Source organism: Pan paniscus, chromosome 9 (genome assembly GCF_029289425.2).
Source record: "Pan paniscus chromosome 9, NHGRI_mPanPan1-v2.0_pri, whole genome shotgun sequence".
Lineage (NCBI taxonomy): Eukaryota > Metazoa > Chordata > Mammalia > Primates > Hominidae > Pan > Pan paniscus.
The window spans coordinates 124,847,995-124,864,028 of record NC_073258.2 but is presented as its reverse complement, the minus strand read 5'-3'; the positions used below and the strand labels follow the sequence as shown (position 1 = coordinate 124,864,028).

Genomic DNA, 16,034 nt, shown 5'->3' with positions numbered 1-16,034 from the left:
GTCTTTGCTATCATGAATAGGGCTGCAATGAACATTCACAAGCATATGTCTTTATGGTAGAAGGAGCATACCTCAAAATAATAAGAACCATCTATGACGAACTCACTGCCAACATCATACTGAATAGGCAAAAGCTAGAAGCATTCCCCTTGAAAATCAGCACAAGGCAAGGATGTCCTCTCTCGACATTCGTTTTTAACATAGTATTGGAAGTCCTGGCTTGAGCAATCAGGCAAGATAAAGAAATAAAGGGCATCTGACTAGAAAGAGAAGACGTCAAACTATCCCTGTTTGCAGACAACATGATTCTATATCTAGAAAACCTCATAATCTCAGCCCAAAATCTCCTTCAGCTGATAAACAACATCAGCAAAGTTTCAGGATACAAAATCAATGTACAAAAATCACTAGCATTCCTATACATCAACAACGCCCAAGCTGAGAGCCAAATCAGGAACACAACTCCATTTACAACTGCCCCAAAAAGAATAAAATACCTAGGAATATAGCTAACCAGGGAGGGGAAAGAGATCTAAAACATGAATTACAAAACACTGCTCAAAGAAGTCAGAGATGACACAAACAAAAGGAAAAACATTCCATGCTCATATATAGGAAGAATTAATGTCATTAAAATGACCATATTGCCCAAAGCAATTTACAGATTCAATGCTATTCCTATTAAACTACCAATGACATCTTCACAGAATTAGAGGAAAACTATTTTAAAATGCATATGGAACCAAAAAAGAGCCTGAATAGCTAAGGCAATCCTTAGCAAAAAGAACACAGCTGGAGGCATCATGTTACCAGATGTGAAACTACATGGGTACAGTAACCAAAACAGCATGGTACTGGTACAGAAAAAGACACATAAACCAATAGAACAGAATAGAGAACCCAGAAATAAAGCCACACACCTAAAACCATCTGATCTTTGACAAAGGTGACAAAAAAAAGCAATGGGGAAAGGACTCCGTTTTCAATAAATGATGCTGAGATAACTGGCTACCCATATGCAGAAGATTGAAATTGAATCTCTTCCTTGCACCATATACAAAAATCAACTCAAGATGAATTAAAAATTTAAATGTGAAACCCAAAACTATAAAAATCCTGAAAGACAACCTAGACAATACCATTCTGATCATAGACATGAGCAAAGATTTCATGATGAAGATGTCAAAAGCAATCACAACAAAAGCAAAAACTGACAAATGGGATCTAATTAAACTAAAGAGCTTCTGCACCGCAATATATATATATTTATATATGTGTGTGTGTGTTTATATATATAGGTATATATATGTGTATATATATATAGGTATATATGTGTATATATATATAGGTATATATATGTGTATATATATATAGGTATATATATGTGTATATATATAGGTATATATGTGTGTATATAAATAGGTATATATATGTGTGTGTATATAGGTATATATATGTATGTATATATATAGGTATATGTGTGTGTGTGTATATATATATAGGTATATGTGTGTGTGTGTGTATATGTGTATATATATATATATACACATATACACACACCAACAGAGTAAACAGACAACCTACAGAATGGGAAAGTTTTTTTGCAAACTATTTATCTGACAAAGGTCTAATATCCAACATCTATAAGGAACTTAAACAAATGTACAAGAAAAAACAAACAACCCCATTAAAAAGTGGACAAAGGACATGAACAGTTTTCAGAAGAAGATATACATGTAATCAACAAGCATACGAAGAACAACTCAATATCAATGATCATTAGAGAAATGCAAATCAAAACCACCATGAGACACCATCTCACACCAGAATGGCTATTATTAAAATGTGAAAAAATAATAGATGCTGGCAAGATTGCTGAGAAAAAGGAATGCTTATACACTGTTGGTGAAAGTATAAATTAGTTAGACCATTGTGGAAAGCAGTGTGGTGATTCCTCAAAGAGTTAAAACAGAAGTACCATTTGACCCAGCAATCTTATTACTGGGTGTATACCCAAAGGAATACAAATCATTTTACCATGAACACTGATTTGCTGTTACTGTTTATTTTTATTTTTTTACTTAAAAAAGTTTTAAAAAAAGAGGGGAAGGTAACATACTTATCAAATCTTTTTTATATTCAAGATACAATATTAAGTGTTTAAAAAAAGACTAAGTCAATCCTCACCATTAAAGTAGGTTTAAATATTACTATTTTACAAAATTACAATACAGCAATTTAAATTAGCTAAGTAACATGTTAAAATCATAAGTTCATACATGTTAAGATGAAATTCAAATCATGTATGTTGGATTCTGTTACCTCTGTCAGCATAAACATTAGTATTCTCAAAGTACAGCATGAGTCTGTTCCTAGAAGACATTTAATAACATCTAATAAATGTATAGACTGAGGTGCTGATCATCAATGAAATGTTTCCACAAACCATTCTTTCATTTATTTATTCAACAAATGAAGGTTTGGACAGTTCTGAACTGTGACTACTCATCTGTCTTATTTTCTTTACCTCTCTGCCTCTAGTTAACTGTTAAAAGTCATTTTGCCAACCTTATTTTGACATAGTAAGATAATGTTTTATGCCATGATATAAAACTAAAACACAGAAAAAAAATTATGTCTAAGATGGGAAAATTTTAAAGAAAATGACTTGTCAGCTTGGATGTTGAAGGATTAGTTGAAGTTTGTCCAGCAGAGGAATCAGGGAAGGGCATACGAAGAGGGGACATTAAAATGTATTAAGGGCCGGGTATGGTGGCTCACGCCTGTAATCCCAGCATTTTGGGAGGCCGAGGCGGGCGGATCACGAGGTCAGGAGATCGAGACCATCCTGGCTAACACGGTGAAACCCCATCTCTACTAAAAATACAAAAAAGTAGCCAGGCGCGGTGGTGGGCGCCTGTAGTCCCAGCTACTCGGGAGGCTGAGGCAGGAGAATGGCATGAACCCAGGAAGCGGAGGTTGCAGTGAGCTGAGATAGCTCCACTGCAGTCCAGCCTGGGCGAAAGAGCGAGACTCCGTCTCAAAAAAAAAAAAAAAAAAAAAGTATTAGGTCACAGAACTGTGAATGAATCTATTTTAAATGTTTTTAGGTCTTCTCTAAAATCTGCACAGAATTAATCATTTCTGCCTTCATTTTGCTTTTCTAAATTTTATATACTTTCATTAAATATTTATCACATATTATTTTAATTATTTCTATATCTGCCTCCCATCCTTAGCTATGAGCTTCATAAGAATAAGACATACAGATCTTTGTAACTCCAGTGTTTAAATATACCATTTCATATTTTTATTCATACATTGATTTGTTCTTTCAATAAACCAGTATCTATTTAATACATATTATGTTAAACACTGAATGGCAAGAAGAAGAGAGATGGGGTGTTGCTGGGGGAACTTATGGCTTTGAGGAAACTAAAGAGATAGGTTTGTTTTGATTATTAATTCTGCAGATACAGTACTGAATTGTTTTAATTCAACCTATATGCAACAAACAATTATTGAAAATCCAAAAGAAACAGAGTAGTAGTATGTGGTTTGCATTGTGGAAAGATACTACGTTAGGATGTGAATGAATTATGACCATAATATTTCTTAGGACCTCTGTCCACATCTCCTCAGCCTATTCTAGAAGTTAACTTCAGAGAGTTTCTTTATGCGTTAAGGGATCCTAAATTGTGGTTATTAGAGGCTTGGAAGGGGAAGGGAAAATGTAGAATAAGAAAAGGTTGGTTGATAGATATAAAGTTACAGCTAGATGGGAGGGAGAAGTTCTAGTGTTCTACAGCACAATAGGGTAAATATGGTCAACGATAATTTACTATATACTTTCAAAAAGCTAGAAGAGAGGATTTTGAAAGTTCACAACACAAAGAAATGATAAATGTTTGAGGTGATGGATATGCTAATTACCCTGATTGGATCATTACACGTTGTGCACACATATTGAAAATCACTCTGTATCCCATAAATGTAAAATTATTGTGTGTCAACTGAAAATAAAAGGGGAGGAAATTGAAATATATATGTAATATTTAAGTGAAAAAAGCCAATTTCAGTTGAATTGTATTAATAAAAGTTCAAAGCTTTGCAAAGAAGTGTTACAAACATAGGTGTTTGGGGACACAGACATAGCAGGTGAAATGCAAATAACATCAAGGGAATAATACACACAAAACTCTAGAGAATGATAACTTCTAGAGAGAAAGAAGGATGTGTGATCAGGCCAAGGTCTACGGAGAACTTCCAAGGCACTAGCATTACTCTTTTTTTTTATACTAGGTAATGGGATGCATGTGTTCATTGTATCATTGTATCACAGTTCCTTATATTTTACATATTTTTCATGAGTATTATTTTCTAAATGTTTAATATTTAATAAAAATATTTTTTAAAAACAGACATCCAACAGGACAATAAAGAATGGCTTTTTGATGGTATCATTATTATAGGTTATTAGCAAAACAATAATTAAAATAATAATTTTAAACAGAATGTAAAATAAAGGAATGATATATAGTAGGCTCAATTGTTTCTCACCAATGTAGCACTCCAACAATAACAAGTATTATTGCCCCTCTTACCCTAAGTGAACCAATACAACATATAATGTAATAATGCTATTCTCTTAGCTTGGCTAGTTATTTTTGCAAAGGTGGAGTCAGTATCCTTGACCAAAAGTAATTGCAAATTTAGTGACCGAAAACATTATTTCTGACTGGTTATTCATTCATTTCAATCAATTTGATTTAGAACAAACCAGCAAGGGACTTGAGAGGGCAGGAAATAAACAGAACAGGTCCCAACACCTGTGAACACTCCTTTGAAAACTCCTCTTCACAATCCTCCCCTGCCATGTCAGTGGCCATCACCTTAGCTTCACTTTTAGCGTCCACATCATAGGTTTTCATTTTGGATGCTCCCATCATAGTTTTGCGCTCTTGGGACTATATGTAAAACAAAACACCTAAATGAAACTCAGAACAGGCATCAGTTTTGTAAAAAATTTAGAAAAGAGCAAAAAGGAACAGTGACTGGAGAATACAGGAGTGTCTTGCAAAAAAAAAATTGGGGGAGAACAAAGAAGCCTTTAAAGAAACTAGAATCCACTTGGCATCAGGTCTTGGACGCCCCTCTTAGACCATGCTTGAACCCACTGTCTCAGGAAAGGCTATGCTGGAGCCTGTTCTGCTCAAAACATCCTCTGATCCTCCGCTTCAATATTCTTGTTCTTCTCTGGCCTCCCTGGTCTTGACACTTGATTTTTTTGTCTTGCTTTGCCCCTGTGGGTTAAATATCCTTCTGGATTGTCTACTTGGTTTGAGGTTTTCCCTTTCACAGTTTTTCTCAAGTTCTTCTCACACTACCCCTTAGATTATAGAACACAGAAAAATCTCACCTCACCCTCACACCCAACTTAGGCCTGCACACCTCCAGGTTGGGGCTGGCATTCTAGGCTCCTGCTTAGGTGGAAAGAGAACTCAGACACTACCTGGAGACCTAAGAACAGCATCTCTCAGAACGGCTGGGACAAGCAGAGAAGTCAACTTGTTTAAGGAGATAGGGATATAGTTTTTTTATTCAAGACATCAAGTCCAATGAACAAAGAACTGAGCTGGAGAAAAACCCTGAAAACAGAAGGCACACTAAATTTTATTTTTTCCTGCAAAGGCATTTAGTCACAAATGGCAAATACTTAAGTGATACCTGCCCAAATAATCTCTCACCGCTCTCCCCGCACATATAAAGACTGAGAAGTATGTTGCCTCTCCCTGGAAAAGACTCCTCCGCCATTCTTAATACGGAAAAAACAACACAACATTTTCAATCTTCAACACCTTTTCTGTAAGGTCCTTTCTTCAAATGAGGAAAATGTACTCCAGATTTTCTGCTGTATTGTACATCTTGATCATAGCTTAATGATGGGATGTTCTAGTTAGCTGTATGTCTGTTTCTCCAGCAGACTCTGATTTCTGCGCAGCTGGGGTCATATCTTTTTCATTTTGCATTCCTCGCCCTTGCACAGAGTTATTCATCAAACAACATCTGAATGAGTGAAGATTTGAAAAGGAATCAGATCTCATCTTTTATCTTTACAAATTTGTCTGTTTTTACTGACTGTGCAGCTACACCAGTACACTGAGGCATGGGAAGGGATCTTCAGAGTGGACTCAAAGAGGCTTGACAAGGGCTTGCGATTTGGAATAAATTTGAAATAATTTGAGATGTATTTCTAGCTTCCCTTTTAGGCTCTTGTTTACTGGAAAACAAGGGGGAAACAGCACCGAAAGAGGTTTTTAGGAGTTTGCATAGTGACCAGGCAAACGTTTGTCTCCCTTCCAGGAGCTGTGCAGGCTCACCCACTGGCTGGAGGCACGGATACAGTGTTGCTCATTTGTTCTGGCCATTTCTTTACTGCTCTCTAATTCTAAGAAGTGCAGGTGGGGAAAAAGCACTAGTCTCTGCTTCTGCCCTCTCCTCTTCCATCATCCTCTTTACAGCCCTGTTAGAGCAAACTTCACAGCAACATATTTCCCCAGTGTGATAGGATCCTCAATGAATTCAGTTATGAAAACAATAGCTCATTTCTCATTATTAGCATATTTCAGTCAAAAAATAAAGAAATGTAAGAGGGAGTCCAAAATCGAACCCTTTTAGTCAACAGAGAAGGCAAAGACACCAAACAATGACATCTTGGACCCAGCATTGCCTCTTCGTTGTACTGAGCAAGACTTTCTTTTATTTTTTTTCGAGATGGAGTCTCACTCAGTCGCTCAGGCTGGAGTGCTGTGGCGTGATCTTGGCTCACTGCAACCACTGTCTCCCAGGTTCAACGGATTCTCCCGTCTCAGCCTCCCGAGTAGCTGGGACTACAGGCACCTGCCATCATGACCAGCTAATTTTTGTATTTTAGTAGAGATGGGGTTTCATCATGTTGGCCAGGCTGGTCTCGAACTCCTGACATCAGGTGATCTACCCACCTTGGCCTCCCAAAGTGCTAGGATTACAGATGTGAGCCACCGTGCCCTGCCCAAAGCCAGACTTTCTAATGTGGGATCACAGTACAGTTGCCCCTGTTTGGATTCCCCTACCTACCTTCGCATCTCATTCACATGCTGCATCTTCACACCCAGGGCCTGTTTCCAGGTCTAAGCCTGGCAGGCAGGGTTTGGAAGTGATACAGCACACTAGTATCTCTGCTTTACCCATAAGAGACTGCCTCAAGTCCCAGCCAGATGCCTTTCTCTTTATACAACTTCCTTATGGCTCAGAAATAACAGGATGCTGTTTAAATAAATTGGGATGCACCACCACCAACACCACCACCAACAACAAAAAAAACACTTTTTGTTTTTCTTTTCTTTTCTTTTTTTGAGAGAATGATTTTTTAAATTGAGGTAAAATTTACATAATAAAAAATGAACTATTTTAAAGTGAACAGATCAGTGGAATTTTGTACATTCACGTTCACGTTGTACATAGCACATTCACAGAGTTGTGCAATCATCACCTCTACCTAGTTCCGAAACATTTTCATCACCCCACAGTCAAACTAAAAAAAAAAAAAAAGGTCAATTTCCTCTGTTTTAATGGATTTACCTGCTCTGGATATTTAACAGGAATGGAATCACACAATATGTGACCTATTGTGTCTGGCTTTTTTTTCCACTGAGCATTAGATTTTCAAGTTCATCCACATTGTAGGAGGCATTCTTCATTCCTTTTTGACTGAATAACATTTTTAACAACTTGTAGATGCATAAAAATGAGGGCTTATCCAATGCAGGCATTTGAGGATATAGTCACTGCAGTCAAGATGAATAAATGTCATGGTGTGAGGGAAATGAAGAGGAGGAGGGGATGTAGGAGGATGAAGAAAATACAGATTGAGAAGCAGAAGCTCCAGGCTGTTCTGCCTACTGAGAAGAGTTTCTCTCAATCTCTCTCTCTCTCTCCCCGTCCCTCTCAAGCAGTATGATTTCCTCAAAAGAGCACAGGCCCCAGAGTCACAAAACCAGCTCTAGAGTCCTCATTCTGCCATTCACAGCTTACATGTCCTTGGACAAGTTACTTTGAGTTTTAGTCTCCACATTGTAAAATGGAAATAATAATACCTGTGCCCTCAATTTCAAAAATATGTGTGACAACTAAATAAAAATGGTTATAAGCTATGAAGTGTGGTTGAAGCGCTAGTTACTTATTTCTCTCTACAACTGCCCAGGAAGGAAGCCCAGCTGATATAAGACCTTCCGTAGTGATAATTTCACCTCCTTATTCCTGAGACTGTAGATTAAGGGGTTCAGCATGGGGGTGACCAGGTTATTCAGAATTTGAACAGTTGCATCCAACCAGGGGCTGGGGGTAGGCCTCAGGTAAATGAGGACCACTGGCATGTAAAAAAGCAGGATGGCGGTGAGGTGGGCGCTGCAGGTGGAGAAGGCACGGCGTCGGCCCTCAGCAGAGCGGATCTGCAAGATGGAGAAGACGATGCCACTGTAGGAGGTGAGGATGAGAAGGAAACAGCTGAGGGGCATGAGGCCCACACTGATGAACCCCACCATCTCCAGGGCTGAGGTATCTGCACAAGCCAGCTTCAGCATGACTGGGATATCACAGAAATAATAGTCCACCTCATTGGGGCCGCAGTAAGGCAATTGGAAGGTGAGAGTGGTCAGAAAGGTAGACTGAATGCAGCCAAAGAATGAGGTCCCCATGGCTAGGATGATACACGCTCTGTGGCTCATGATTATGGTGTAGCGTAGAGGGTGACAAATGGCAGCAAAGCGGTCGTAGGCCATCACCGTGTACAGGAAACACTCAGTGCAGCCCAGGAAATGGTAGAAGAAGAGCTGGGATGCACAGCCTGCATAGGAGATGGCTCGGCTGTTCCCTGAAAGATAGCACAGCATCTTAGGGGAACTCACAGAAGGGAAAAATATGTCAAAAACAGACAGCTTGCACAGGAAGAAGTACATGGGCGTGTGAAGCCGAGCAGAGGAGACAATAGCCAGCAAGATGAGCAGGTTCCCCATAAGGGTGAAGATGTAGAAGGACAAAAACAGGACCAACAGAATAGTCTCCAGACCCTCCGTGTGAGGGATGCCCAGCAGGATGAATTCGGACACCACCGAGAAATTCCTCATGGCTGTGAAAACATCCAACCTTGAAAAGGTACCCAAGACACCAAAGTCTAAATACCAATGTCAAGTTCTCAAGCTTTTTGCTGATGAGTGCTTTGGCTATGTTTTTAACAAGGAACAACCTGCCTTCTTATGAAAGGCAAGAGAGAGATCCATGTAAAAAAAAATCAGATAATAAGGAAATGCCTATTTTAGAGTCAGTCTATTCGACTCATGGAAGGAGTGCTTTGTAAAGGCAGATTCTTGTCTTCTACAGGATGAGAAGTTTAGAGGTATATTTAAAACACTTCAACTTAAGTTAGAAGCCTATGTACCATGGATTTATTCTTTTTGAGCATATTTACTATTTGAACTCTTGTGATGTCTTTACATAAGAAACTTCCACTATTCATTGCCCTCTGCAATGTAACAGAAAAATAATTAGGTTAGAAACCAGAAAACTTAATATGAATCCTGGCCTTTCCATTTATTAGCGATACTTGTTAAAACAATTTACATGACGTCTTTCATAGACTTAGTTTCATCATCTGCCAAATGGAAATCATACTTACTATAACAACATCGGTAACACAAATATCCTAGCATTATAGTAAAGTTTATGAAGCGTCTGCTAAAATGTCTGGCAAAACTATGAACCCTAATGAAAAGTTTTTTTCTCTTTTTCCATAAGTTATTGGGGTACAGGTAGTATTTAGCTACATAAGTACGTTATTTAGTGGTGATTTCTGAGACTTTGGTGCACCCATGACCTGAGCAGTATACACTGCACCATATTTGTAGTCTTTTACCCCTCGCCCCCTCCCACTCTTTCCCCCAAGTCCACAAAGTCCATTATATCATTCCTATGCCTTTGCATCTTCATAGCTTAGTTCCCTTTATTTTATATATCTTAAACTTAATTATTTAAGCACTTTCCTTTAATGTTGGTATCCTGTAATTATTTGCAAAAAATATTTTATTAAATAACATCATTGAATAGATTTAAGATTACATACTCTTCAGATTACATCTTTCTAGACTTGAAAGGTCGAAGATCTTTAACTCTAATAAGAGATGCTGTTCTGGTTCTTCTTGTTCTTATAGTCATTTCTAAGCCGACTTAAGATGACTGAAATATTGAGAAACAGTATCAGCAAGGAAAGCATCCAATTCATGTTACCATAATGAAGTAAGAAATACAGTGATCCATGTAAAGAAAGGCAAAGAACAGCACTAATGAGGTAGGTTATATAAGTCAGGAGCAGGGTATAATGCCTGAAAGATTCAGGGATCTCTCATTACTCACTTAGTAATAATAATGGTAATACACACACACACACACACACACACACACACACACACTCACACCATTTAATGAATACTTACTGTGTTCCAAGGACAGGCTCAGCATTTTAAAATTTGCTGTTTATTTTTGAAGTATACCTATAAAAAGAAATTACTATTATTATCACTGTTCTTATCTATAGATAGGAAGGTGAAGCTTAGAAAAATCAAGCAAATTTCTCAAGCTTGAAAAGCTAGTATGTGACAGATTGGTTTAATTCCATTTCCTGTGCCCTCAATCATTAGGAAATTGTGCCTTCTGTTTGCCTCTGCTTTCTAAGACAGCCTGTCCCATTGCTCGGCAATGACACTCTTTCCAGATGCATTGACATCATTGCTTTATATTAAGGTGGGAAAAGTCTTCATGTCCTATTTCCTCCTGGTCGTTTCCAGTCTTGACTTTAGAGCCCACTTGATAAATACTTCATTTAGTTTTAGAGATCACATAACAGGTGTTTTCTATCCCTTTAACACTAGATCTTAGTATCAGCTCCAATACAGGAGCTTTCAAGTTGCAGAGCCACGTTCAACATGGGGATCCCAATCATAAGCTGTGGCAAGTGTCATGGAAAAGCATCTCTAAAGAGAGCGACCAAGCCAGAATGAGTCACCCACATATTACCCAAGAACTGGGCAAAAGTAAAGACAATATAGAAACAGTGACATTCTGGGGAAGAAATGCTTCTGCAGCCTGCCCCTTGTTATTAATTCTAGCCACACCTGAATCGTCTCTCTGAGCAGCACAGATTCCTGTGAGCTTTCATCTCCTTGGTCAGCAAAGGCAAGAAAGAGAGAATCTGGTTTTGCCAATGATCAGACACCATGATATCCTGTGATTCCATAATCTGATTTTTAAGTCCATTTCAGGAAGAAGTCACCAAAGACCAGGAAATTCTCCATGTGTGAACCCATTAGTGTGTGAGGGGAAGAGGCTAACAATGAGACATGGGTAGAAGTTTGAACACTCACATAGTCCACCTGAGAATATAGTCAAGTTTTCCAACTGTTATAACAAGATCTCACATTTACTTTTTCTCAGCAGAGCACAATGTGCTCCAGCCAAAGGAGCCTTAATTCTCCTATTTATAAAGAATCAAGTCTCATAGGATTTGTACAATCAAGACCTGTACACACTCACTCTCTCTGGACTGCTTTCTTGAAAGTTCTTCTCAGATCCCCTTAAGCCCTACTTGGGACTCAGTGATACTTCTGAGGGAGCAATTAGTTTGTCAATAACATTCATCACCCAATCACGAGATAACAGTAATAATATCATTGGAAAGGGATGCTCTAAAGTGGGAAATATGTTCCCCCAAGACTGTTTGCATAGTAGAAAAACACCAGTTTTAACATTAGATCGTTTGCATTGCTATCCCTTTGTTTAGTTGTCTTTTACACCTTCAAGTCTTTGCTCCAATTCAGCTCAATATCATAAGCTCACGATCTCATGATAGTTAGTGTTACCATTTGCCTCATCACTTTTGAAATTGTCTATACATGCCTCTGACTATATGGCTATATCTAATAAACATCACTATTCAAGACAGAAGCCTAATCAGTAGATATTTATTCTGCATCTACTATCATGATGTATCTTCAGGTCATTACTCCTAAAGAATAACAGTCTCACATACTGGACACATTGCTGGGAAGATGACTAGTATAAATAGAGGAGCTATAAACCAAAAAACAATAAACTAAAATGCCATTATTTAATTAACAATCCACTGTAAGCACTTACCGTAAACTGTCATGCTAATTTGTTTAATTCATTGTTACATTTAATCTCCAAATGAAACTTTATAAAGTAGACGGTATTATTTGACAAAGAAACTGAAAAACAGATTAAATAACCTAGAGATTACACAACTAGAAAGTAAACGAGCTGAGACTGTAATTTCAAAGCCAATTCTTTTAAGCACTAGGCTATGCTGAATTACAGAGATTTAAGTCTTGCACCAAAAGAAGAGAAAGAGAGATTTAATGTGGTCTTCAAATGCTTGCAAAGCTGGTGGGTAGACTCAATATGAGTTATTTTACACAGACTCAAGAATCATGGGCAGATGTAGTAGAAAGATAGATTTATTTTCAATGTAAAAAGGAATTGTTTAATTATTAGAAAATGTACATTAATGAAACAAGCAACCTTTTGATGTAATGATCTCATCACTGGAAGTATTCAAGAAGAGGTAAAGAGAACCATCTTTCAGGTATATCATTAAGGATATTCTCAATTTGAATGAATAACATAAATTCAAAAAACTTAAAATTTTTTCTTAGTATAAAATTATTTGATTTTATTTCCACCATAAAACTTTTCAAAGATACTGACCTAACACAATAAAAGTGGAGCTTTAAATTAATGATGATAATTCAACTAACCCCTAAAGCAAAAGCAATTATGAATATGTCCATAGTAGTTACAAATGTAGTTACAAAGTTTACAAAACTATTACCATTGTAATACCAAAGCTGTTGCTGAAGCATTTTTAAAAGAAGAGAAAAGCAGGTTGTGGAGCGTGTACAGATACTGCTCAGATAGGGTCTCAGAGGGTGGACACAGTTTGTTGGGATGTCTTAGTAAGTACATCACATTTTTAATAATAGCTAACATTTTCTGTGGATTTGTTATATACTGGAATTGTGATGAGGGCTCTGTATTTAATATCTTTCAATATTTACCAAAAATGTATTTCTATCCATTTTTTATAGTAGAAAGCTTAATCTCAAAGAGTTTAATCAACATAACTAAGGTAACAGAGTTGGTTAATGATGGAGTTGTATCTCAAATCCAGAATAATATGACTTCTCCCTTTGTGTTTTGAAGACAAATAAGTTTATCACTAATTTTGATTTTCAAATACTCGTTAATAACTAATACCACCTAACATTTGTAGTTGTTCTAGTTTTCCAATACACTTTTCTGTAGTTTTAATTAATTCTTAAGAGCTGTGTCAGGTGGGTTTTCTTAACTCCACTTTACAAATAAGGATGTTAAACCTCAGAGCAATTCTGGCTTTTCTAAAGTTAGACAGTAGAAGAGCAGGCATTCCCAGGTTTAGCTCTCTTTCCACTACATCATCACTGCTTCCCAAAGTGACTCCATACAGAAAGCAGCTGTCTCTGGATGAGAGATGAATTATTAATAGATTCATTTGGATATTTGGTTAAGCCTTCTATATAACCTTATGGTTATTACTGTTTTTATCCTGGATTCCTTGACAAGATTATGGCATCAAAATATAATGAGATAGGCTGGGCACGGTGGCTCATGCCTGTAATCCCAGCACTTTGGGAGGCCGAGGCAGGCAGATCACTTGAGGCCAGGAGTTCGAGACCAGCCTGGCCAACATGGTGAAACCCCATCTCTACTAAAAATGCAAAAATTAGCCTGGCATGGTGGCACATGCCTGTAATGCCAGCAACTCGGAGGCTGAGGTCGGAAAATTGCTTAAACTAGGGGGGCAGAGGTTGCAGTGAGCCGAGATCATACCACTGCACTCCAGCCTGGGTGACAGAGTGAGAGTCTGTCTCAATAATAATAATAATAATAATCATCATCATCATCATAAGATAAAGCATCAGAGAAACAAACAGAGAGAGAGAGACACTTATTTAGCTCATGTTCTGTTTCCTAGGGAAAAAAATCCCACTGGAAAGTTTACTACATATTTCTTAGAAGAGGTCACTTTCTATGGTATGACTTGTGAGGAAATTTGCATTATATTTGCATCATCTTTGTTTTAGTTTGCTTAATTTAATTCCTTTTTTTTTCCTGCTCCAGGTATTCAAGTAAGTCATGACATAGTCTAGCAACAACTGATTCCTCAACTAATCCTTCAGCAAAATTTTCTGTTTATAAATAGCAAGCTTAAGTCTAGGCATTCTTGATCCAATGACAGGTGCTTTGTTGTTTCTTGGCAGGATAAGGGTCTGCGGTGAATTGTCAATCATGTTTCTTCCTTTATCTGCGGTAACCCAGTGGAGAAGAATTAGGCTGTAAGCCCAAAAATGGAAAGGAGCATAATGATGGCTATTTACTGGGTGACACATATCTGAAGCTGCTATTTCCTTTTCTTCCTTTTGTTCTTCCTCCCTTCCTATCATTTTTTTTTTTTCCTGGTGGAAAAGTTCTTGGCATCCTAAAAATTTGATGGTTTCTAGGGAAGAGGTGTGACCCACCTAGTGGGGGAATATAGAACTGAAAATATTCTGCATTTTTACTGGGGAGAGATGGGAATGAAAGCAATATCAGGGACTTGAATCCTTGGAAACTCTCTTGAGTGATTTGAAATCCTCAGTCATCACTAATTCCTAAACAAATTTTCATGCTTCTATCTGATCCCACTCCCACTTTCAAAGCCTGTAACCTGCTGGGATATAAGTCAGGTAACCATAACAGGCTAGAACACCGGACCAGTCCTTGGAATCAGATGGAGCAGTTTGATGTCTAAAATGAATCACTAGTTTCCATCTCTCAATGGAAATGTGAGCCTGAAAGTATTTGGTGTCTCAATCAATATTAAGGCCATTTGGAACCAACTATCAGTTCTTGGAGCTTCAGAAACTATTGAACCCAAATTCAGAATCTCTGCCTTCAAACGTCACACGTCCTTTGATCATGCATTCTAATAGATAGTTATAAGAGAATATTTCTATCTATTCCTCAGATAAATCTGATCTGCTTGAACTACAGCTTCATTTTACAATATCTTCTGCATTTAATGTGTGTCTGTTTAGCCATGGACATTAAGAAATCACAACAGCAGAAGTGCTAATTTTTAATCTATCATAATTGATAAAGTTGTTTTGAATATGTGCAACACTATGTATCTTGGACCAGGGTGGTAGTGTCATTCATATATTTATTTACACTTGAACATTATTATAAGATGATTATTGTATAAATATTTGGTACAAAATGGAAAATATATAGCTGTGTATTAATTGTATCTGTAACATTCATTTTAATGGTTTTATCTATTAGTGATTACAGATTCTCCCAAAACCAGATAATTCAGCTAATTTATTAATAAAGTATTATAATCTTTGTTCTTAATATTCAAAACAAGTAGCTATTTCACATTTTTTATTTTTAAAAGTAAAAAATAATAATACTTTCAATCATAGTCTCTGTATGCAGTTGAAGTTGTTACTAACTTAAAATAGATGGTTATAAATACAAGTTATTTTTATGAAAGCCTTAAGATAACCACAAAGAAAAGTCTCAAAACATAAAGAGAAAATAATCAAAGCAAATTGCTACCAAAAAAAAATCAAATAAAGGAAGAAAGCAAGAGAAGAACAAGCCAACTACAAAACAAACAGAAATCAATTAAAATGGCAGTGGTAAGTCCTCACTTATCAATAGTTATTTTAAATGTAAATGAAATAAATTCTCCAATCAAAAGACACAGAGTGATCATTTTTATTTGTCTATTGTACCTCAGTAAAGCAGAAAACATGCTTGTAAGCTTAAGCATCTTTACCCTAAAAATCCACTGAATGTTAAACTGTTAATTACAATACCTCAAAAAAGAATTAAAGTGA

At 37.0% G+C, this 16,034-nt stretch overlaps 1 protein-coding gene across 1 annotated transcript; it reads right to left on the bottom strand.

Moving 5' to 3' along the window:
- Window positions 1–4,474: 4,474 nt before the first annotated feature.
- On the bottom strand, window positions 4,475–9,164 carry LOC100976596 (olfactory receptor 10D1B-like). The gene has a single exon (XM_003820110.4). The coding sequence runs from the start codon at window positions 9,162–9,164 to the stop codon at window positions 8,229–8,231; it is 936 nt and encodes a 311-aa protein (XP_003820158.4). The 3' UTR covers window positions 4,475–8,228.
- Between the last annotated feature and the right edge of the window lie 6,870 nt (window positions 9,165–16,034).